Source organism: Amaranthus tricolor, chromosome 4 (genome assembly GCF_026212465.1).
Source record: "Amaranthus tricolor cultivar Red isolate AtriRed21 chromosome 4, ASM2621246v1, whole genome shotgun sequence".
Classification (NCBI taxonomy): Eukaryota; Viridiplantae; Streptophyta; class Magnoliopsida; order Caryophyllales; family Amaranthaceae; genus Amaranthus; species Amaranthus tricolor.
The window spans coordinates 12238910-12265952 of NC_080050.1; the positions used below are offsets into that span (position 1 = coordinate 12238910).

Below are 27043 nucleotides of genomic sequence, written 5' to 3' on the forward strand. Positions count from 1 at the left end.
TGTAGTATACTTTTTTGGAAAATTCTAAAATTTATGTGGGGCATTAAATAACTTCCCTCTGCCCCTGATTAGAGATCAAGTAAAAAGGAAATCAATCCACTAACAGCAACCGAAAAGTATCTTATATACAATCATCAAAGAACCTAAGAAGCAAGAGTACTAATACTAAGCAACTTGAATTTCAAAAAAATATCATAAATACCAAAAATCAAGCAAAAATGTACATTTCATTCATGTCCAGAAGCTGATTAAATGTGTTTATTTGGTGTAGTAAAAACTTTAAAGTTTGAAAAAAGCTTCAAATGCTGGAGCTAAGCTGATCCTACACGGGTTTTTCATAAGCAGATTGTTCAAGTCTTGAGAGAAAGAAGAATGGGACAGCTGACAAGTGATAAATTTACTAGTCATAAATCACTAAACTCAAATACATCAACATAAATCAACCATTAAACTCAAATAAACAAAAAACCACTCCAAATAAATCAAAAATTACCATTGAACTCAACATAAATCAACCATTAAACTCAAATAAATCAACATAAATCAACCCTTAAACTCAAATAAATCAACATAAATCAACCACTAAATTCAAATAAATCAACATAAATCAACCACTAAACTCAAATAAATAAATAACTACTCAACATAAATCAAAATTAGTGTACGAAAAAAAAATTAGGGTTTATAAGTTCATTACCTCCTGTGATGGTGCTGGACTGCCGGTGCGAGACTGGGAGAGTGGGAGGAGTACTCGAGGCAGAGGGACTAAGGGAGGGAGTCTGGGAGCGAGGGAATGCCGTGCTGCGAGCCTGCGACTGTGAGTATGAGAGACAGAGAGAGCGAGACTGCGAGAGTGGGAGCCTGGGAGGGAGATGGGAGTTTGGGAATTGGGAGGGAGACGGGCTACTGGGAGTGGGGAGGTGGGTATTCAAAAGTCAAAAACAGGGCTAGGGTTACTTAGGCAGTTAGGCTGCTGATATAAAAAAAAATTAAAAAAAACGGGTCCTCTAGATTCGCGGGTCCGGGTATGGGTATTTTTCGCAGATCCGGATCCGGACATGTGAAATTTAACAGGATCCGGATCGACCCGGACCCGACGAGTCTATATTTTTAGGACCCAGATCCGTGAAAACGGATACGGATCCACGGATCCGGGTCGGATTCCGTATCCATTGTCATCCCTAGTTAGGGATGTCACAAGTTTAGATAGATCACATCCACTGCTTTATTTTGAATTGCTGCACATAAAAATAGACAACATATATCATTCTCCATATTTATCTTCTTTAATTTATCCTTCAAATTAAAACGTAAAAGTAGGTAAAAAAGCTATTCTATCTCTCTATCTCCATTGCATCTAATAGTTAAGTTCATTAAGTAATTCATGGAAAAATAATCGAAACCCACCGCAAATGTTCTACTAAAACCTCCATCATACATAATAGAACCTTCGGATTTCATAAATCTACCCCAATACCAAATTCTAATAGACACATTAAGCTCTATTGTGTTTATAAATCGATATAAAATCCAAAAAGTTCAAAATTACATATGTATAAAATTAACATTTGAGCATAAATTGAAGAAAGCCTAGTTTCTAAGCAAAATTTGTACCTCTAAAGAAACATTGCAAGGCTTAATTGAGAAATTAAAAAGAAATATTTGTGTACTATAAGATGTTTTCGAAAAAAACTTTGCAAAACCACATAATCAACCTTCTCAATCAAATGTCAAACCCTAAATCGATGAACTGCTATTAAAGGATTGAAGAAGACGATTACAAAATATTTTGGGTTGAAGAAGGTAAGTTACATGTGAGATGTTGAAATGAAAAGTAATTGAATTTACTTTTTCATAACAATGATAAAGTGACACCTATAACTGGGTAGGTAAAAGTATCAAATGGTCACCCGGTTGCCGGTCAAAAAGCCCTTTGTTTGCAAATAAGACGTAAACATTTGTCCCTTGTAAAATAAATTAAAGGTTAGCCCTTTATCTACAGATAGGCTAAAAGTTAGACTTTTAGAATCAATTTTTCTTTTTATTCTATGATAAATTTTAGACATAATTAAATCTTATTCATCGTCATTTTAATAATTTAAAAATGCTTATAGTCTCTATATATTTTTTGCATTAAACTAACAAAAGAATAAATGCTATATTAACAAATTGTTTGATAAGAATAGTTTTAAGGCTTGGGAATATAGGGAACTTGCATAACAGAAATTCTTTCAAAGATGATCCAAGTGATTTCGAGCATTTAGTATACCTTAAGACCGGAACATCTAATTTTACCTAGATTTGATGATCAGAGTCTTCAATTATACTAGAAAGCCTAATTTAAGAATATATACTTATGCAAAATTAATCAATAATAAAGCATCACAAAGAAATTGACGTTGTCAATCCAATGTTACCTTTGTCCCACCCATTGGCGGATCCAGAAAATAAATAAGTGATGTTACAAGTTTAATAAAAAATATAGCATTTAACAAAAATTAAATATTGAAATAATCAATTTAAATAAAACTACTTCTCCTAAGTTTTAAGTTAATCAAAATAAAATTGATACAAATACTAACTAAAATACCAAACAATGAACTTAATCAAAATCTTTTTTTGAAAATTAATGTTATATTGAACAACTAAAAAACATACTAAGAGTAAGGATATATTTTAGAGGAACAACAAAAAAAAAATACTTTAGATGATAAAATTGACACTTTTAAAATTAAAAAATTCATTTTAATTGTTTAAACTAGTCACTTTAAACATATCTGACTGTAAAATAATACTAAATAAAAGTTGTTGAATTTTATTTAGAAGAAAATAAGTTTAATGATTGTGGAATGAATGATTATTATGAAAAAAAATTATAGAATAAGAAATCTAAATTGTTTTAGCTTACACAAAAGCCTAAATAATTTTTCATAGTTAGCTAAAACTAAAGCCCAACTCATATCTCCTAAACTAATAAATAACATTACTCCTAATTCCTATAACCTATCTCGCTCTCAAACTACTTCATGAATAACAGAAGAGCCCCTGACCACATCTTCTTCTTCATTCTTCAGCAATTCACGCAGCACACAACTACGACATCAATGGCTTTTCATCTCTTCAATCTTATATTACCAATTTTCTGTGAAATATATGTGCTGTCACCGGCCTACCCGAACACCCCCCTAAATCCGCCCCCCCAACTAGCTTAGATGTCAATTTGATTAAAGTAAGCGTTTTTTTTAATAAACATTCTCAAAATAAACTTTTTTACAAACTTATTTTCAAAATATGCATCTATTGCTCTGAATCCGTTGAAATAATTTAGATTTTAATCCCATTAATTCTAATTATAAATTTGGCGTTTAAAGTTTTTTAAGATTATTAATGGTAGCAATTAGAAGAATTGCTACAAAGATCATAAACTTAATAACTTATAAGTTAGTTACAAGTTATAAGGATTCAATTAAACTTTGGAGGAAATACTAAAAATTGAGCAACAATTCTACAAAGTATCAAGTACATGCAATTACTCATTTTCCATGATGAGATTATAATAAATTGGAAAATTTCACATGATAGCGTTGAATTTTTATGAAATGTCAATAGTAGCACTTTTATAAGATTTTTCCACATGATAGCATCAAGTTTATATCTTATCTAATTTCCGTAGCATTTTCCGTTTAATTCTTGTTGATTTTCGTTTAATTCAACATTGTGACGTTTCTACCCTTATTAAGTGTTGTTTGTTGTCTTTATGATATGCCTTAAACCATTTTTATGCTCTCAAACCATTTTGACGTTTAATTCACCGTTTGATTCATCAACGTTCTTAAATGTTATACTCCCTCCACAACAATATAAATGTCTCATTTGCTTGGGCACGGATATTAAGAGTGGTGTGGGGTCCATTAAAAAGGTGGTAGTTGGGTAATTAGTGAAGGATAATTAGTGAAGAGTAAATAGTGAAGAATAGTTGGGTAAGTAAGGTATATGGAAGTATATTCGTAATTACTTGTGTAAACTAAGGATATTTAGGTAAAAAAAATTGACAAAAATAAAAATGTGACAATTGATATGGTTTTGCCAAATAAAGAAATGTGACAATTATATTGGTGTGGGGGGAGTAATAATTTTGTTTTCAATTAAATTCTTGGCATTTTTGACAAAAGGTGCCTTAACAACTACTCCCTTCGAACCAATTTAGTTGTCTCATTTCCTTATTTGATAAAATCTTTTTAATTGTTCCATTTCAATTTTTGTCAATCTTTTTATACCTAAATATCCTTAGTTCACACAAGTAATTACGAATATACCTCCATATACCTTACTTACCCAACTACCTTTTACTACTTACCCTTTACTATTTACCTTTTTTAATGGACCCCACACCATCCTTAATAACCATGCCCAAACAAATGAGACATTTAAATTGGTTCGGAGGGAGTATTACATAAGCCATAATGTTCACTTAATATACTTAACAAGGATTATAAAGTTTAAAGTTGCATTTTAAGCACTAATACATATGTACTTAACTAATGTAAATTATAAAGACAACAATTTGAATGAAAACAAAATTATTACATTTAAGAGCTTTGATGAATTAAATAGTGAATTAAACATCAAAATTGTAAATTAAACATTTAAGAGCATAAAAATGGTTTAAGGAAAATTATTAAGACAACAACCAATGCTTAATAAGAGTGAAAACGTCAAAATGGTGAACTAAATATACTTTTATAAGAATTTAACGAAAATGCTACGACAGTTAGATAAGACATAAACTGGATGGTACTATAAAGAAAAATCTTTTAAAAGTGCTACCACTGACATTTTATGAAACTTTGATACTAACATTTGGAATTTCCTTAATAAATATTAAGAAAAAAAATATTTATCTACCACATAAAAAAGTCAAAAGTTCAGAGTTACTATATGTTATTTCCCATAAATATTTTATGCACTTGTACAAGTGATTGTCAATCATACAACATGTCACTTTAACTAGTACCATGTACAATAAATTGTACTCAAAACTTTATACTACATTTCCGTAAATCTTCCAACACAAGATCAAAGATATAGAACAAAACAAAATCACCCCCACATTCCCCACTCTGCTAGAAAACCCCAACCCTTTTTCTTATAGTCCTTCCTAGAAGCATGCTATAGTTTGAAAATTTTTATTCATAAAATCAAATCTTCATAAAAATAATCTACCATCTAAGAGTTTTCAATCGACATCAAATTTGAAGAATTCTACAAATATAAAATAAGTTATGTCAAATTCTTTATGTCACAAGGTATGTTTAAAATTTGTTCATGTAAAATATTTTTACATGATATCTTCCTATAAACTAAGATTATTATAAAACATGTATTTTATTAAAAAAAAAAATTTCTCTTAAAACTTCCTCTAAATTTTGGCCATGAAGAAGAGAAAATGAGACATTTTTTTTAAAATAATAGTAGATATAATTTGAGAATATATAAAACATAATATCATACAAAATAATGTCATATAAAATCATGCATTTTATTTAAACACATTAATTATCACTTAACACATAATATTAATGGGATAGTCCTAATTAGATGGACATTGAGAATTACCTTGTCACGCGATCGTAGACAACGTACGCTCCTAATAATCTCTGTCTACGAATTCGCTGTCTTTACTATCAAAATCTTGCCTTTTCTTGATTAAATTTTAAGCAATTGGAAGATGGAGGAAGTAGTTTGTAGGAGAAAAAGAGAGTGTGAGTAATAATGTGAATGAATTAAGGGTGAATGGTTTAATTTATAGTGGGTAATCGAGGTTAGTTATAAGATTTAGAGGGAGATGTGGGAAGTTATTTGTTAATGGGAAGTTAATTTTTTTTTTCTTTATAAAATTTTTTTTTCTGAAATTTGTTTTTTTTTTTTGATTTATTATTACTATATTATAAAAAAACGGATATTACAGTTTCTTTACTTTTAATCTAAACCCGAAAAATTGAAAATCAATTATGGAAAATTTGCGTAAGAGATTATTAAATTTTGCTTTGTGAAATCAAAAGATCAACTAGCGACTTTCTGTTAAAGGTGATTGAATTCAAAGAATTGTGCAAATTCGATTTCGGTGATCCCGAGACCTAACTTGAGAGGAAGCGTAGGAAAATAAAATATATTAGATCATCTTTTCTAATATTAAGGAAATTAAAGTTATTCTATTATTGATATTTTTCTATATTATTTAGGTTTAGGGTTAAGATTCTATTGCTATTTCCTTATTATGTCCTAATTACATCTATAAATAGAGGTACTACCTTTCATTAATATTCAATACAAATCAAGTATTCAAAACCCCAAACAATCTATATTCCGCATTATTACTCTTATCATCATCAACTCACCTTGTTAATAACTAGCTAATTATGGTTGTAAAACCTTAATGGCACTTTTGGTAGGTGGTATTAAATGGTGGTAATGAGAATGAAACTAGTGTAATTTTGATTGAAAAATCTCTTGCTGCCTTGCTGGCCATGCTTGTCCAACTACAATCATCTCATTTTCTTCATAAATTTCATTCCGATGTATTACCACCATAGGATTTGGTGGTAATGAAAATTTGTAAACAAAAAAATTTTTGTAATCAAAGTTTCATTACCATGGGAATCAAATGAAACTTTTAATAAAATTTTACACTATAAATCATTTTTATTACCAACATTTAGTATAACTAACCAAATGGAACGTAAAAAATTAGAAATGGCAAAAACTTTGTTTAAATTACATAAATTTGACGAAATAAATATACGTTTTTAATATAAATAACTAACTTGAAAAAATAATCATATAATCTACAGAAACAATAAATAATGAAGTATATATAATAATATTAATCTTGTACCATTATTTAATAATTCCTTCCGATCCATTCACACATTACCCATGCGCATGCTGCTTTTCTCCCTCTCACTTGCACAAAATCCTAAAACCCATAATCTAACCACCCCTAACACTTTCACATAAATAAATAATTAAAAAAATAAATACTCAATCTATTTTTTTTTCTGTTTAATTTTTACACAGTTTTCAAAGTAAATTTTAAATCTCAATATCTCTAAACACACTTAATAAAAAATTATAAAAAATACATAGTAAAAAAGTATAATTCCTCCCTTCCAAATTAGTTGCAACATTAGACAAAATAGTACTATTCATATATCACTCTTAATTTGTGATTAGTTTTTTATCTATAGGTTAAAATACAGTTAAGTGAGATCTTGTTTAATTCATCTCATTGCAAAGATTATTAATATCAAATTTTTATAATTTATTATTATACATAATTAAAGATATTAAAAATTAAATTAGTGCATTAGATTGCGTAAAAAATCAAACGTTGCAAGTAAATTAGAACGTAGGAAGTACATGATGATAAATCTAACAAGATCTCACATGAATATGTTTTATCTTCTAAATATGTGTTAAAAACATTAATCAAATTTCTCTTTTATAAAGATGGAATATTCTAAAAGGAAAGAACAATAGAAAACGAAGGAGTAATGAACTGATGATAAAAATAAAAAACAAAATATATCCCTTTAAAACCTAACCCTAACCCAATTCTGTCAATTTTCTTCCCTTTTCTTACCCCCAACAAATATTAGCAAACATCTTTGCTCTCAAACCCAATCTTCAACTTCCTAATATTCCTTCCCTCTCTTTTCCCAAATCCTTACCAACACCATTAAAATCACCTATACAATCACTCAACAGTCAACCTAAAACTTCAGATTTTTAGATAGCAAAATTTACATGAGCTTAGCTTACAAATCAACAAAACCAAATAATCCAACCCAATAAAAGGAAAAGTCTAAGCTTACAAAAAAGAGCATGGAGTTATTAAGTTATTCTAAAATGATTCATCACCTCTTTCATTCTAAATCCAAACAAGATTTGAACTAATTTTTCATCCTTGAAAATAAACTATAGTCTTATCATCATGATTAAATTTCTTTCTTTTAATTAGCTAGCTAGGGTTATTAAGCTTTAAATTTAAAGGTTGAAAATGGATCAAGTTACAGCTCATGGAAGACCACTTCCACCTCCATTTCATAGTAATAATAATCTTCATCATCAATTTCATCATTTTCAACAACAGCAACAACAACAACAGCATCATCATCAAAGCTCAGAAGCTGAACAAAGTGGGAGTAGCAGTGACCTCAAATCAAATCTTAAAAGGGAAAGAGATGAGTCCGGAGCAGCCGAAAGCAAAGATGAAGGTGGAGATCATGGGGGAGATAGTGAGATCCATAGACGCCCAAGAGGAAGACCCGCTGGATCAAAGAATAAACCAAAACCACCCATTATAATCACAAGGGATAGTGCTAATGCCCTTAGATCTCATGTTATGGAACTAGCTAATGGCTGTGATATCATGGATACTATTACTAATTTTGCCCGTCGTAGGCAAAGAGGGGTTTGTATCTTAAGTGGGACCGGGACCGTTCTTAATGTTACACTTCGCCAGCCTGGAGCTCCGGGGGCGGTTGTAACGCTACATGGGAGGTTTGAGATTCTTTCTCTTTCTGGGTCTTTTCTACCTCCGCCGGCCCCACCTACTGCTTCAGGTCTAACTATTTATTTAGCTGGAGGGCAGGGCCAGGTAGTTGGGGGTGGGGTTGTGGGGCCACTACTAGCATCAGGGCCAATAGTGGTCATGGCGGCATCTTTTGGAAACGCCGCCTATGAAAGATTGCCTCTTGAAGAGGAAGACGGAGCTGGGGTTATGTTGCCGGGGGGAGGTGGCATAGAATCTTCACCATCTGGAGGATTAGGGGGACAAGTTATGAGTGATCCAAGTAATAATGGCGGCGGAAATGGAGGAGGATTATTGCATAGTGGCTTGTCTCCAAATTTGTTGAATTCTTTGCAACCTGAAGCTTTTTGGGGTAATCCTAATAGACCACCTTATTAAAAATTATAAAATTGTTGTTACAATTTACTCGATCCTTTGTTGGATTTATAAATGAATGTTCTCTTTTCTTTGTTGGTTGTTTAGACGATGCAAACTTTATAAAGTTTTACTAAGAATTTAAAGTACACAGAAACAAAGTTTAATTTATTCTCTCAGTTTATGGCCGGCTTTCTTAGTCTATTCGATTATGTCATTTAATATTTATACTTTTTTTATATAGATAATTTTATCCAAATTCTTGATCTTATTTACTGTGGATATATATTAATTCTTGATCTTTTTTTTTTCGATAAATAGTATTTAGTTAATTAATTTATTACGCTACTGATCAAATAAATTAAACATACAAACTCGTTCATGGATCATAAAACCATGATTTTCTTCAAGTTCAACTAAAGGTATGTTATGATAGAAGTTTCCTAGCTTCCTTCCCGTATTATATACTTGTTGTTCTGAAAGTGGTCAATCATCCAATCTGAAACATACCAAACTGAAACAAACCTCCATATAATATGGGCTTTGCTAAGTGGATATTTATGCCTTAATAACGCTTTATCTGTACCATTATACTGTTTGATTAGTATATTTATATACAAGTATATCTTAAATATTTATTGATCCTTAATTTTTCTGAAGTGAAAACAAAAAACGCTCCAATTTAATTACTAATATTTCTATAATCCTAAGTTTTTTTTAATAAGTTTATTTTTTTTTAAAAAAAAGTACTCTTACATACAATATAAGGGAGAAATATTGTTATTAAAAAAATGATGTATCTTAGCTACCGTTGTTTTTAGTTTTTTCCTTTCCAAAATTTTTTTTTTTTAATTTTTGTTTTTCTATTTAAACATTATTATGAAAGCAACATGAGAGATAGTTTTAATTTGATTTAAATATAAAAGATATCGAGATTTTAAACAAATTCATCCTTTTAAGCTCAAACACCTATCAATATTCTCATTAGAGTTAAAAACTTTTAAATCAACCTTATGTGATGAGTCTAGAGTTAAAAATGAGATTTAGCCCTTTATTGTTACTTCACTATATTTACATTCTTTAGACTTCAAAGCAAGAGTAATATGTTTGAAATAGGTCATAGCTATGATAGGTTGGGGCTAGGTTTGATCAAAATTGATCTTAAATATATAAACAGACTTTGTTTGAAATAATTGGACCAAAATCAAATAATTTCTATTAGACTAAAACCGTTGATCCAAAATCATTAGGTATAAAAAAATAAAACAACAAATTACGGTTAACTAAAAGTCCAACATAGGTTTAAAATGGATCCTAGACTCAGGAGTTAGACACCAAGAGTCTAGGATGACTTAAATTGTGTTCGGCCTGTATTGGTCAGGTCTGGGTATAAGGTCACTTATTGACCGTTAGTCAAGTTATGATTGCGAAGCAGGTCCGAGTTTATGAGTTCCATATAATCTTGGTTGGATAAGGTCAAAAGATCAGTTTTGATATGAAAACTATATTAATTAGACACATATACCTTATTTACGGAAACAATTAATAACAGACCCTGACCTATCGAGTCTCAAAAAATAATAAGATCTAGACCCTTGGTCGGGTTAGTTCGTGTACATATATGATTTAAGCCTATAAATCAAGTATGAATGATTAGGGTTCAAGTGGCCGAGTTTAATATAACTATATTAGAGTTAAATCTAATTAATTTTTAATCGGCCTTTCATGAACCGATCTTAAGTCATTAGATTTCACAAAATAATTCCCTTATATAGAGTCGATTTCGGTTGTTTAGTTCAGGACAAGTGCAACTAAATACTAGTCTTATGAGCGTAGGAGTCTGCTTGATTCATTTTTTAAAACAAAATCAAGAAGACATTTAAAAAAAAAGTTAAAGAAAAAATTAACTAAAGTTGGATTTTAGATTGTGATTTTGCAAATACTGATAAAATTATTTTTAAAAACTATTTTATGAGGAGTAAGTGTTAATTTCCCTTTTTTTAAAAAAAGAACAATGATATCAAATGCCTTAGATACTTCATACTCCCTCCTATTCACCTTAAGAGTCTCATTCGACTTTTTACGGATTTTAAGGAGAGTCAAAAGTAGGACCCTAAGTGTAGGAAATAGAGTGATATTATGGGTTTTTAATGTAAGGGAGGAAAATTAGTATGAGTAATGAAGGGTATAATTGAAAACAGGATAAAGCTACTAAGGACATAAAAGTCAAAACCCATACCAAAAATAGAATTGAGACAATTAAGATGACTTGACCATAAAAGGAAATGAGACACGTAAGGTGAATAGGAGGGAGTAATATTTATACTTCAACTATTCATCTGTAATCTTTGATTTGCATCAAAGATAAAGCGGATAAGTTTTATAAAAGTTGTAATAAACGAAGAAAGAAAATAAATCGTGTGGATGAAATTAAAAGAGTTAAAATATATGGATAAAAGTAAAAGAAAGTGATAGGCCACTATCCAAAACTAAAACTAAAATAATTATTGAAACGAACCAAATTAAAATATAATGCAAATTCAATGGGACGATAGGGAGTATAGAAATGGGGATGACTTTGATGACTTTCTTTGTACTTACTTCACATGCAACTCAGCGTCCACCAACCTTTTCTTGCTGCACGCATTATCATCATAGATTCCAATAACTTGGCTTTGTCTAATCTTCAAAGATAGTATAAATAACAATTTTTTACTGCACTCTAACTTATTAAACTCAAGTCATTGACTGCACTTAATGCAGTTGGAAAACCATAATCATAGAAATCAGCACCAACATGGTAGACAAGCATGCATGGGCATGAATGCTAGCTGTTCCATACAAAGATTTACTTTTTTTTCCTTACACCTCTTGGTTCTGACAAATGTTGTTACTCCCTATATCTCACCAAGTTGATTTTGTAGGTATTTATTGAAAAAACTAAATAAAAAAAAAAGACAAAAATAAATAAGTAGATAGTTTCCTCTTTTAAAATTTCTAAGATGAAGTATAATCTTTTAAAAGTATAATTAAAAGTCCTATTTCAATTTGAAAAGTTGCAAGATAACTTCTGCTTCAATCATACAATATCATTATATAACGTTTTCAAATATTGTACATCATTAAATCTACCGTACAACAAACCAAAACAATAGCATCGATGTATATTGTTCTTGATGTTCTTTCCTCCTAAATTTTCCGAAAACATAGATCTTTCGAAAGTGTGAACCGAGAAAAATATAAAAGAACATTTAATTTATAAAAACCATAAATAATATTTTTTATGGGTGAAAACAAGTATTCGAAAATCATTCCAAATTATTACAAAAATTAAACAAAAACTATGAACTTCAATCAAACTTCATTACAAAATTTTTCAAATATGAAAATTTCATAATAAATGGGAAGGCTTCAAAAATCAATGTATTAATTCATTGGATATGAAATGCAAGGCTTCGAAATGTTTGGGAAGAACAAAATGGGTTAAAGAATGCAAAAAAACATAGCAACAACAAAGAAGAGCAAACACACAAGATTTATGCGGTATCTAAGGATACCTCCCCTCAAAACAAGATTATTTTTATTAATATATAAACATATACTAATGAAAATCCTAACACAATATTTGAGAACACTTTCTCAAAGTAAAGATTAAACCTTCAATTTTAATTTCTCACAAACAACCTAATACAAGAAAGAAAGAACTCTATTGGCTAAACCCTAGTTGTTTCTATGTATTAGGCTCTCCACAAACTTCTAATGATGTTCTAAGACTCATACATATAGTGCCTAACATATTAGAAAACCCTAAGATAAAAGGCTTGCTCCCTAAGCCTAAAATCCCACGAAGAACAATACGATTCTAATGAGCCTAGAGTAACCACTCGAACGAGCTAGGCAAGCGCTTGAACGAGCGGCTGGGGCAAACAGCTATTGCCTTCTCTTCATTATTGTCTTGGATGAGCACTTTTTCCCCTTTGTCTTGCCTTGTTCAAGGCACAAGCCAAACCCCTCTTTGAATGCTCTCTTGCTTTGATCAAGCCACTCCATGTCTTGCCCAAAGCTTTCCAAATCATCAATATTGATCACTTCATCAAGTGATCCGAACTTCAATCCTCCATAATCCATGCCTCTCACATCTTTACTCTCAAGTGTGTAAGATACAGCATGAGCAATGAGATGATCAAACTCATCACCAATAGCTTGAAATTTAGGTTTTAGAACTACAGGGTAATACTATACAAGAGCCACCAACCTAAACAACCACTAGACCACCACCTGCCACCAAACTGCAGACTCCACCAACGACAACACTACAACAATTATTGTTTCAATCCCTTCCAATTTTGGAGAAAAAACAATTAATTGTTCTCAAATTTCTTGGTATTAGATTGAAAGAAATAGTTTGGAAATAAATCCGACTTGCAACTTGAAAACAAATCAATTTAAATTAAAGGAAAAAGATATATACAATTGAGAAAGCGGGAACATGGACATGATGAAGGTCGCCTGAATTCTTGAACTTGCACGGTAAATATTATTTTGGAGATTGGGACAAACATTAATTTGCATATTGTGTTCAAAGATTAAAAATTTCTAAAAAAGTAGAGGTTTATCTTCTTGGGTAAAAAGTTTTTTTTTTTTTTTTTGAAAATTGGGAATTCATCAAAGGAAGAACAGTGAAATTGGAAAAACCAAGACTACTGGCATAAAACCCCAGTTTTGGGAAAAAGCCATTGAACATTGGCCCCTGAAGATAGGCCACTCAAGATGAAAAAGTATAGGAGTGGAATATACAAACAAACACCATCGTGATACACACTCCACAAGAGACATACAAGTTTTACAAATGCAATTTTACAAATAAAAATAATGAAATACAAATTACAATTAGGAGGAATTTGTATTTCCCCTTTGTTGATGACTAAAACCAACTACACAATTACACTAAAAGAAAACTTGAAGATACTTGTGCAACAAAGGCCGTTATCAGGAAACTTGATACTTGTTGTAGGTGTGTACTCACTTTTCTTTTGTGATATTTTTCCCATAAAGGTACTTGGGTTTGAATTTGAAAATTCGTAATGAGATACAAACAACATAATATACCCTTAGTACTTAGGGTATACCACTTAACAACAAAGTGTTTATATGAATTATAAAACTTAGAAGATTGACAAAAATTTTATAACTCTTTTTGAAATCACAAGTAAAAAGAAAGTAAGGATAGATAAGAATTCAATAAAAGGTGTGTGACATCCTTCCCAAAGACCCTCTATTTATACTAGTCATAGTAAACAAAGGTCAAGGCTCACTAATTACCATTGATGATCAAGCTTGCTGGTCATACATCAATCCCATGTTAACTGTGGTATTTATGAGCATTATTCCAAGCCAACAACACCCTTGTAATTTCAAAATCAAAATTGAACAAGAATGACATCCAATGCCCATTTATCAAAGAAGATGAAAATGCAAAACAGATCCTGGTCAGCACTAAAAGCTGATTCAGCTGTAGTGTCAACCACAGGAAAGCCGGGTCGACTTTTCCTGCTGACTCGGTTTTCTGTATTTTCCTCTTATCCTTCCCTTTGACCCCCTTCGAACCTTGTATTTTTAATAAACTTTGTCCTACTACCATTTGTAGTACTTGGTAAAATATCTTAGGATTAAATATACACTAAATGTCCAACAATCTTCCCCCATTTAAAGTATATTAAAACCTCTTACTCTTTTACAAAACAAAATTTATTCCATTTCATGCATCAACGTTAATGTCCTTAGAGATTGAATTAACGCCTAGTAAAACATACTTCACGAATTATCGAGCTAGAATTGATATCCCTACGAATTAGAATCAAACGACCTAACCAACCACTCGAAGATGAAGTACACACAAAATTAATAACACAAAGTCATTCATCATAGTCGGTATGTCAATTTTGAATACTTGAAGTGGCCACACGTAAAACTTATATAAGTAGGTTCTCATTACATGTAATCCCCGTTATATGCATATAACACCAAGAGCTCTTCAACTCTTGACCAAGAGAACTTTTAATGGACGACTACCTCGTTCATCACAGTCTAAAGATAGTGTGGGTCATTAAAACTTATTCCTTATATAAATCAAAAGGAACTTTATCACATTGAATTCAAGATATGATGTTACTCGCGTGTAAAATTGGGATTTTCTAATTGAATTTCATTTACATAGACCAGTTTCAATTGGCGCTTGTTCAATTAAATCCCTACTCAAGGCTTTAGTGAAAGAATCAGCCACATTGAACTTAGTGTTCACATAGTCAAGAGTTATGACCCCATCAGTGATAAGTCCTTCAACTTTACTATGCCTAAGAGCAATATAACGACACACACCATTATACACTTGACTATAAGGTCTATTGAAAGTCGTTACAATTCGCATGAATTGCCACGGGTGAAATTGGCTTTAGTAACAAACATATCTCAAACATGTGATTCCTTAACCACTCCGCTTCATTCGCTGTTGAGGCAAGGACTATGAATTCTGCAGCTATACAACTTTGTTTCTTCGAGGACCATGAAATGGCACCTCTCCCATAAACAAACACCCAACAACTAGTTGAAGAGTTATCCTCTTCATTAGTGATCCAACTAGCATCAGAATAACCTTTCAAAACAGAAGGTTCACTACTATACGCTATACCACAATCCATAGTATGCAACAAGTATCGTAATACTCTTCTTATCGCTATCCAATGATGGGGACCTGGGTTTTTTATAAATCTACTTAGTTTACCAACCGAAAATGCTATGTCTAGCCTTGTACAGGTCATAGCATACATCAAAGATCCAATGACCTTCAATTAGTTCAATTATGAAATTGGTTGTCTAGTATGTTTGGCATATTTCATATCTGGTTCCACAGGAGTAGAGACTAATGCTAAGCGTGCTAAACCGCTTAAGTATTTTCTCAACATAGTGAGATTGACTTAACTTGATTTGATTACAATCTCTCATGATATTAATACCTAAAATCACATCGATTTCCCCCATGTCCTTCATTTGACAAGACCTAGATAAAAAAATATTTTGTCTCTTGAACTTGCAATAAACAAGTACCAAATATGAGCATGTCATCTACTTATAGACAAAATAACCCCATTTTCATGGGTAACAAACTTGTTATACACACACTTATCGACTTGATTTAATTTGCACCCAAAGTACAAAATTGTTTCATCAAATTTTTTATTCCACTGTGTAGGTGCTTGTTTGAGTCCATATAAGGACTTAACACGTTTACACACCTTTTGCTTTTATTCCTCCAAAACAAACCCTTTGGGTTGTTTCATATACACCTCCTCATCTAATTCCCCATATAGAAATGCAATTTTAACATTCATTTGATGAATCTCTATATGATAGATTTTAGCTAAAGTTGTCAACAACCTTATAGTGGTTGTCCTTGCAACTGGTACATATGTATCGAAATAATCGACACCAAGATTTTTTCTATAGCCTTGTGCCACTAAACAGGCCTTGAACTTATCAATAGTAACGTCAATGTTCATTTTCATTCGAAAAATCCACTTGCAACCTATTGGTTTACAAGTATGAGGAAAATCCATCAACACCCAAGTGTTATTTTCCATGATGGATTCCACATTTAATTAATGAAACACTAAAATGAACTTCATTTCTAGTACCTTCAACCAAATATACTTTAAAATTTGAGTCCAAAGCTTATAACTTTCCGTTGTCTCTTATCCCGTATAGGAATAGGATCAACATTTTGTTGTTCATCTAGTTGTTAATTTTCATCAATACCTAGAGGAGAACCTTGTTGATTATCATGAACATCGAAATTGGTAAGTTTTTATAGAATTCTTTGTCTACTCAATGATGAAAATCTATTTTCATCAAAAGTTGCATCTCTTGACTTAGTAACCAAATGAATCGATATGAGTTATTTTGTTCTCTTACATTGAACTATAAGTTTTTCTGTGAATAGCATAACCTATAAAAATGCATTTTATCCCTCGTTCACCGAGTTTCTTTCTTTTTTATTAGGCAATCTTATAATGGCCCTACAACACCAAACTTTAAGATAACTTAAATTTGGTTTTCTTTTGTACCAAAGTGTATAAGCAGTCCCCTTATTTGTTCTTGTTGGAACCCAGTTAAGAATATGACAAACCGTCAACATTGCTTCACCCACTAGTAGAAAAAAAACATATCTGCTGCTAATCAATTGTTGCGGTTTTTGTTGAACGCAGCTTAAAATAGCATAAAAGAATTCGCAAAAAAAAAAAATTTAATCAAATGCTGCGGTTTTGTTGTAGCCCGCAGCAAATAGTGATTATATGCTGCGGTTTTTAGCAGCCCGCAGCAAATAGTGATTCTAAAAATATAAATTTACCCGCGTTTCAACGTTCATTTCCTCAAAACCCTCATATAACTGTTGTATTCTCCTAAAACCCACGACGACGATTGTCTTCTTCTTCAAGTTCTTGAAAAATTTCTTCAAAAACCCACGAAAATCTCTGCAAAAATCTCTTCAAGTTCTTCGAGTTCTTCAAAAACCCACGACTGCTACTGTGTTCTTCTCTTCAATTTCGTTCATCATCTTCCAAACCCCACGACTGCTACTGTACGTGTTCTTCAATAACCACCCATTGCACGAATTTCCTTCTCCATCTTTGTTTAAGTTTTTCAACCCACCATTGTTGCTTTTCCTTCAAAAACCCACGAAATTAGGGCTAAGCTTGTTCTTCTTCAAAGTATAAATTTTTCAATCTTTGCTAATGTTCTTCAAGAATAGCTTTATTGTGTTTTAATAAGGATTTAGTCTTTTTTATACTAATTTTGATTTTGTCTTTCATTATAGGTTACATAATCCTATTGTAGAAACAAATTTATATTTGAATGTGAATAATTTACTTATGTATGTCGTACTTGAATATTTGAATGTGAATAATTTTAATTAATTAGGATTTTTAGGGTAGATTGAATGTGAATAGTTACTTATGTATATATGTAGTTGCATATTTGAATGTGAATAATTTACTTATGTATGTAGTTGTATATTATTAGTTTCTTATTATTTTGATTTATGTGTATTTGATTAAAGAAAATGGTTTTTTTTTTTGTTATATATGTTTTGTAATTCAAATATACATACTTTGATTACTTTAAATAATATAAAGGTTATATGGGGTTAAATAGGGTTAATTTGGGTTAATTAGGGTTAATTATATATGTTACAAGTGGTGTATTAATTTTGTTTGGAATTAATTAATCACACTTAGGATGACAAAAGATCGTTCTTGGATGTATGGAAGCATTGAATCGTCATGATTTATTGATGGCGTATTCGAACTTTGTAGTATTGGGATTAAACATCAAGTTAGGGGGAGAGTTGGTTTTTATTGCCCATGTGTTACTTGTGGCAATGTATCAAAGGTAGATAGTGTTCATATCCTTAGGGAGCACATACATCGACGTGGGTTCAGGCCTCAATATCATGTTTGGGTTTGGTATGGTGAGGAGGGAGTTTAAAAAGAGAAAAGTGTTGTTGAGGATGTCAATAATGTGACCGATGTCAATGAGGATGTAGTAGATCGTGTTGATGAGTATGAGACATATGAAGAGGATGTCAATGAGGATGAGGATGTGGATCGTGTTGATTAGATGATGGAGGGAGTCGAGGATGAGTAAAACTTCTTCGTGTTTATGACTTGTTGACAGAGGCTTTTCAAAGGCCTTTGTACCCTGGATGTACAAAGTTCACCAAACTAATAGTAGTGTTGACAATTTTCAACATTAAGTCAAAGTTCAATTGGAGTGACGCTAGTTTCACAATGTTATTAGAAGCGTTAGGTGAGATGCTTCCTGAGGGAAATGAACTTCTAAAGTCAACATATTATGCCAAAAAGCTCATGTGTCCTTTCGGCTTAGAGTAACAGAAGATTCATGCGTTTTCGAATGATTGTGTATTGTATTGGAATGAAAACAAGAACTTAGAAGAGTGTCCTAGGTGTGGTTATCACACTACAAGCGTAAAAGGGCTCGGGATGCTAAAGGGCCCTCGGCTAAGGTATTGTGGTATCTTCCAATAATACCTAGATTTAAGCGCTTGTTTTCTATAAAGAAAGATGCGTTAAATTTGAGATGGCATGCAGATAAGCTGAAGAAAGGTCACTTGCTCACACATCCATCTGATTCTCCGGAGTGGAAGAGTATTGATAGGTTGCATAAGACTTTTGGGGATGAGGTTCGTAATTTAAGGCTCGAACTGTGTACGGATGGAATGAATCCATTCGGCAATCTTAGTTCTCAACATAGTACTTTGGCAGAGTTGTTAGTGATCTATAATTTGCCACCTTGGTTGTGTATGAAGCGTAAGTGCATTATGCTTTCGGACCTTATCTCGGGTCCTAAACAACCTAGCAATGACATAGATGTATATCTTGCACCTCTCGTTGAGGATTTGAGAAAGATGTGGAATAAGGCGTTTTCGTGCTTGATGCATATGCTAATGAGGAGTTCACCTTGCGTGTAATGCTTTTATGCACCGTTAATGATTTTCCGGCATATGGCAACTTATCGGGGTATAAGAACAAAGGGAAGAAAGCATGCCCAATATGTATTGAGGACATGGAATCCACGTGGATTCCTAAGTGCAAACACATATTCATGCACCATCGAAAGTTCTTCCCACGAGATCACAAATATCATAAGAAGAAGAAGATGTTCAACGGGGAGGTTGAGGACCGTGTAGCTCGTCGATCGTTGACCAGTTATGAGGTTTATGAATAGGTTAAGGTAGTTGAGACTATATTTGGTAAAACACGACAGATGCAAGGGGGTAAACACCGATTATGGAAAAAAGAATCAATCTTCTGGAAGCTTTTATTTTGGAGAGATCTATAGGTTAGGCATTGTCTTGACGTTATGCATATAGAGAAAAATGTATGCGATGCTATACTCGGGACTCTCATGAGTATTCTGGGTAAGACAAAGGATGTTAAGGCCGTGCGAGATTGGCTTGTATGTAAGGGTGTTCGTCCGGAGTTGTGGGCACATGTTAAGGTGAGTAAGAAAAGTAATAAAGCTGATGAAGTTGGTGGCGGTAACAAGGGAAAGGGCAGTAAGAAGAAGATGAGTAATGACAAAGTTTAGTTGCCTCTAGCTTGCACATTGTCCAAAGCAGAGAAGCGGGCATTTTGTGAGTCTTTCTATGGCATTAAGGTTCCGTCTGGGTACTCATCCAACATGAAGAGATTTGTGACCCTAAATGGTGAGTTGAAGTAGGGAAGCATGAAATCTCACGATTGCCATGTAATGATGCAAGTGTTCTTACTAATTGCAATCCGTGGAATATTGCCAAAACATATGAGATATGCTATTACCGAGATATGTTCGTTCTTCAACACAATTTGTAGTAAAGTTCTTGATCCCTTTAAACTTGATGCTCTTCAAGTCGACGTGATTATAACTTTATGCAAGTTTGAGATGTATTTTTCACCTTCTTTCTTTGACATAATGGTTCATCTTATTGTCCATCTTGTTCGTGAGATCAATCTTTTGGGTCTATTTTTTTAAGGTGGTGTTATCCTTTTGAAAGACACATGGGTGTTTTAAAAAACAAGGTGAGGAATGCAGCACAACCTGAGGAGAATACGATTCAAGACACTATGAGCGATGAGATTAGTAACTTTATAGCCGAGTATTTGGCCATGGTAAAGCCTATTGGACCTCCCACCTCTCGACATGAAGGAAGGCTTGAGGGAAAAGGAACAATTGGCTCCAAATCGATCACACCTCCTCGAGACAGTCTTCTACAAGCACACTTGTATGTGTTGCATCATATTCCTGAAGTCCATCCTTTTTTGAATGAGCATTTAGATATATCGCGCGCAAAATATCCTTGTAAAGGGGTTAGGGGATTGATGCACTTGTATAATAAGACGTTTATTGATTGGTTTCATAATCGAGTAATAAGTGAAGAACTCAAGAGTGTATTTGAAATTGTTAAGTGGTTAGCTTTTTAGTCCTCGTGATGATGTCAACAAATATGAGGGTTACGCTGTCAATGGCTTCACATTTTGGATTGAGGGTCAAGATAAGAAGTCATCTTATCTACAGAATAGTGGGGTTTCTATTTGGCGTCATCTACATTTTACAGGAGTGCCAAGGATCAATTGCCGGTTGAAGCTAAATTGGTGTACTAAGAGCGGGTACATGAAATATAGAAGCTTGACTACTCTACTTTCACTATTGGTCTTTTCAAATGTAAATGGGTAGATAATAATCGACGATGCATAAAAAATGACGATCCTTGTGGACTCACTCTTGTAAACTTAGCTCGTTTGCGTGATAGTGAGAAGTCATTCATACTAGAAGGTATTCTACATTGTAGACCCGTCTGATAAAAAAAGGACTATTGTTGTATCTGGAAAAAGAAGTATCCTTGGTATAGGTGATGTTGAAGATGAGGAAGAATATGAAGCTTTTGAAGACTCCCCGCCCTTTATCAATCCAAAATCAGTGGATCAAGATGATGTAGATGTTGGTTATATGCGTGTAGATCACGCAGAAGGAATACATTTGAATTAAGTGACTCACAAAGTATGAATTTTAAGGTTTTTAAAGCTTTTTTGGCACTTTCGCGCATAAAGTAGCTCAAACTTGCTTTGTTTTGCATGAAACTTTGCACACAACACTATTTGGTATATATAATTGTGTTGAAGTGGCTAGAATTGAAAATCATAGTCATATGCTAGAAATTACGTGCTAAATTGCGATTTTAAGGGTTTTTAAGCTTTTTTGGCACTTTCGCTTATAAAGTAGCTCAAACATGGTTTGTTTTGCATGAAACTTGGCACACAACACTATTTGGTATATATTATTGTGTTGAAGTGGTTCGAATTTAAAATCATAGTCATATGCTAGAAATTACGTGCTAAGTTGCGATTTTAAAGGTTTTTAAGCTTTTTTGGCACTTTCGCGCATAAAGTAGCTCAAACTTGGTTTGTTTTGCATGAAACTTGGCACACAACACTATTTGGTTGATATTATTGTGTTCAAGTGGTTAGAATTGAAAATCATAGTCATATGCTTGAAATTACGTGCTAAGTTGCGATTTTAAGGGTTTTTAAGCTTTTTTTGCACTAACAACTATTTTATTTTAGTGCTTTCGACAACCTTATAATACCATTGATAGCAGCTACTACACTCAAATACATGGACGATATCTTACAATCCTTGAAGGAGGTTGGAGTCGAAAACATTGATGCCGTAAGTATTTGTTACGTTCTTAAATTATAATATTATATATTTACTATTGGTAAAATCTAATGTTTATGTATCATTTAATTTAATATTAAATTATAGGTTTTATACTACACTCCAAGGAAAACACGCCCTTTGAGAGATGGGAAATGCGCGAATTGAAAGACAAGATTGCCGCGTATCTTGCTAATTTTTGTTCTTAGTAAATAATGTAATTAGTTTAGATTTAGGACTTTAATTTGTATATGTAAATATTATTATATATACCATCGAGAGTGTATATATATATTAGTTGGTGATTAATGGTGATAATTGGATTATTACATTATACATTAATCATTGTTTATTACATTATACATTAATCATTGGATTATTTATTAATATTAAACGAAAAAGAAAAAAAAATGCTATATGCTACAGTTCTCCCAAAACCGCAATATTAGTGTATTTTTGATTTAAAAAAAAAGACTATATGTTGCAGTTTTGTGGGAACTGCAGCATATAGTCTTACATTATATTCTGCGGTTCCTATAAAACCGCAGCATATAGTCTTTTTTTATGCTGCGGTTTAAAAACCGCAGCATTTAAAATAGGCCATCTGCTGCTATCACTAATGCTTGGATCTAAACCGCAGCATATTATGGCCAAAAAACCGCAGCAAATGAGATTTTTTCCACTACTGACCCAAATATCCTTCACTCAAGCCTGAGTAGGATAACATGGAATTAACCATCTCTTCCAGAGTACGATTTTTCCTCTCCGCCACACTAAATGATTGCGGTGTGTATCCGGCGGTTGTTTCATGTACTATTATACCCATTTAACTAAAATAAGTTGGATCATATTATTCACCTTTTTTATCAGTTCTTAACATTTTAAGTTTACTACCTATTTGCATTTCTACTTCATTTTTGTAAATCTTAAAATAATTAAGAGCTTCATCTTTTGTATGTAAAAGATATACATAGAAAAACTTGGAAAAATCATCAATAAATGTAATGACATATTTCTTATTTCTTAATGATGGTGTATTATGAAAGTCACAAAGATCACTATGTATTAAGTCTAAAATTTTGGATTTTTGTTCAACACTTTAAATGGTGTTCTTGTGATCTTATTCAAATTCAAATATAACATAAACAAACTATTAGAAAGATAAGCATGTCCTAGATACAAGTTATTCTTGCAAATAATATACCTATCCGCTTCAAACACTAGTTTGTAGCCTAATCGATTCAATACTAGAGGGTCTTTGCTCGTAGAAGCTTGAACACCCATTGCCTTCTTTTTCTTGTTCTTGAAAACAAAACAATTTTTATTTTGGTGTCCGGGCTTTCCACACTCCCAACATGCACTTTCTAGGGCTTTGTTAGTAGAATTATTAGTCTTCCCCTTGAAAGAAGTATTTTTCTTTTGCTTTTTCGTAGAATAGGTCCGCAACCATGTCAATTGTAATAATATTTGGATTGTCATCCTTTTGATTCTCTTGAATCCTTATGCTAGACTCAACAACAATATCTTGTACAAAATCGGAGAGTGTTATCTCTTCTCTCTTATGCTTTAAAGCATGTCTAACATCCCTCCAAGAAAGAAGCAAGTTGTCTATAATACGTGAAACAATAAAAATTTCGTCTATATTTAATTTCATGAATTTTCATGTTAGCATGCATTCTTTGTAGTTCATGAAATTGATCGATAACAGGGCGATTTTCAACCTCTTGTAAGAATTAAAGTTATTACAAGAAATTTCTTGGAGCTAGCATCCTCCGCCATATATTTATTCTCCAAGCTTTCCCAAATCTCCATAGCGGACTTATGGAGGTGGAAGATGTCAATGAGCAAGTCTTGCATCCCATTGAGAATATGAACTCAGCAAGTGAAATCATCATTTTTCCATTTGTTCTTTATCCTTGTTTATTCCAAGGGTTCACTTTCATTTCCTCCGCTTAGGGGTGCTTATCACGTACGCCACGTTCAGTGTAGTAAGATGAATCATCATTTTTTTTGCCAATGAAAAAAATCAATCCCGACTAACTTTTCTATCTTAGTGAAATTGGAAGTGAGTTCTTTGATACTTTCCATCCCGAAGTAAAGTATCACAAAAGATTATTACAAATAATAATAATAATGAAATACAAATTACAATTAGGAGGAATTGTATTCCTCATTGTTGATGGCTAAAATAAACTACACAATTACACTAAAAGAAAACTTGATGATACTTGTGCAACGAAGACTGTTACCAAAAAACTTCATAATTGTTGTAGGCGTGTATTCACTTTTTTTTGTGATATTTCTCCCACAAAGGTATTTGGGTTTGAATTTAGAAATTCACAGCGAGACACAAATAACACAATATACCCTTAATACTTAGGGTATACCACATAATAATAAAGTGTTTATATGAATTATAAAACTTGGAAGATTGACAAAAACTTTATAACTTTTTTTGGAAATCACAAGTAAGAGAGAAAGTAAGAATAGATAAAAATTCAAATAAAGCTGTGTGACATGCTTCCTTAAGACCCCGTATTTATACTAGTCATAATAAACAAAGGTCAAGGCTGATCAAACTTAATGACTATACGTCAATGCCATGTTAATTATAGAATTCATGAGAGTTATTACAAGCCATTAACACCCATGTAATTTCATAATCAAAGATGATCAAGAATTGAATCTAATACCCATTTATCAAAGTAGAAAAAAAGGCAAAATAGAACCTGGTCAGCACTAAAAGCCGACTCGGCTATAGTGCAAACCACATGAAAGCCGAGTTGGATTTTCCTACTGACTCGGTTTCCTTTTTTGCGTTTTGTCCCCTTTCGACCTTGTATTTTTAATACACTTTTTCCCACTACTATTTGTGATACTTGGTAATATATTTTAGGATTTAATATACACTAAATGTCCAAAATGTGATACAATTAAACCTACACACTTAGTTAGGGGCGGATCTATGTATGGGCTCCACCGGGCATATGCCCCAAGCGAAATAAAAAAAACAAGCGAATTTTAGGAGATTAGAACACACGTTTTTTAGAATAGCAATGAACTTCAAAACTCTAAAATTCTCTCTCTTCTCTCTACTCTTAAAAACCTAAAAAACTCTACTGTTTAATAACAGCCATCTCCCGTCAGCCCCTCTCGGCATACTGCCTCACCGTCACCGTCGCCGTCGCCTCACCACTTCCGTCTGCTGCTGCCGTTGGCTCGCCTACTGGCTGCTCAGTGCTCACGTCTACAGCTCTACTCCTCTTTATAAAAACCCTAAAAAATCAAAATTTTGATTTTTCTAGGTATTTTCGCTCATAATCTTAATCTTAATCTTTATGTTCTAATCTTTAGTCTTAATCTTAATCACAAATTCTTACTCTTGTTTTTCTAATCTTTATTTTTCATCTTGATTATTGAATTTTGTTAAAATGTTCTTTCTTGATTTTTTTTTTGTTTATGTTCTTTGAGTAATTGAATATTTGTTAATTTTAATGTCTTTGTTTATCTTGAATAGTTGAATTATTGAATATTTTTTTATTTTTTTTTATTCTTACAATGAGTGAATATTTGTCAATTTATTCTGGTTCATATATATTTGTATTGAACTGGATTTTGTTGGGTTTCTTTGAATTTTCTGAGGTTGGGAGTTTAAAACTGAAATTATTTGCTTTTAAATGCTCTACGAATTTGTGGGAACTAGAATCATTGATAGTTTATAAAATCAAATTTTGGGTGTTAAAAAGCAATTGCATAAAGGATTTCAACTCTTAACGGGTCTCTGCTTCAGTTGTTGTTTGGTTCTTTACTTTACATTTCATTTAATTGGACCATAATATCATTTTAAATTTGAATATTTGTAGTTTATTCGTTACCTTTTATATTACCCTGGCTTTCTCTAGGGATTATTGCGCTTCTAGAACTCATTTTACCGAAATAAAAAATATTTTAGTTGTTAATTATACAAACAAAACTCTGTCAAAATTTCGTCTATTCGTTGGTGCTTTAGGGACTCTAAACGTTGGATGTGCCACTGCATGTATGTAGTGCACATACTTTTTTGATCAAAATACCTGCATCCTTCTTTAAAAGAAACTTGTCTCCACATTTGATGCATACTAATTATGAAGATCCCACATTCCCACTGTTAGTCTCCGATCCTTTTCCTCATTGTACTGGTTCTTTAATTATTTTTTAGCCTTTGTTATTTATACAGAAGTGCGCCACTTTATTGGGCAAATTGCTAACCTATAGGCATGGGACTTGGATTGTGTCCTCTTTAGTCTACCCTCATGACCGAGCAAATATAAAATAATAAATTAATAAGTTAAATGTGTTGATAAGACGAACTAAAAGAGGATAAACACGGTAGCTTTGTGACAATAGAAAACCCTGGTTACATTTCATAATATCATATACTTAGGCATGGCCACGGTTCGGGTTGGTCCGGTTCCGTTCCGGTTCCATTTGGAACCTGTCGCGACCGGTTTCGGTTCCGGGCGGTTCCAAACAGTTCCTTGGCGATTCATGAGGCGGTTCCGGCGGTTCTAACTCACGGGACGGGCGGGTCGGACGATCGGTTCCATTTTTATTTTTTCTTTTAAATATTTATATAATAAAAAATACTATAATATTGCGGACGTACCTTTGATGATTACTTGATTATTAGCGAAATTCATTGCTTGTCAAGTTGTCATCGTTATTAAAATATTTACTAAAAAGAATGAAAAAAATAAATTAATAAGAAACGAATCAATGATAATGTCGATAAAGATGATTAATAAAAAAAAAGGAGAAAATGGACTTGAACCTAGTACCCAAAGG

At 32.4% G+C, this 27043-nt stretch overlaps 1 protein-coding gene across 1 annotated transcript; it reads left to right on the plus strand.

Moving 5' to 3' along the window:
* Window positions 1-7612: 7612 nt before the first annotated feature.
* Window positions 7613-9204, plus strand: LOC130809945 (AT-hook motif nuclear-localized protein 22-like). The gene has a single exon (XM_057675820.1). The coding sequence runs from the start codon at window positions 8060-8062 to the stop codon at window positions 8969-8971; it is 912 nt and encodes a 303-aa protein (XP_057531803.1). The 5' UTR covers window positions 7613-8059; the 3' UTR covers window positions 8972-9204.
* The last annotated feature ends 17839 nt before the right edge of the window (window positions 9205-27043 follow it).

Bases quoted from the DNA above. Each gene is read 5' to 3' on its own strand.
- LOC130809945 (XM_057675820.1), top strand. From the start codon at position 8,060: ATGGATCAAGTTACAGCTCATGGAAGACCACTTCCACCTCCATTTCAT.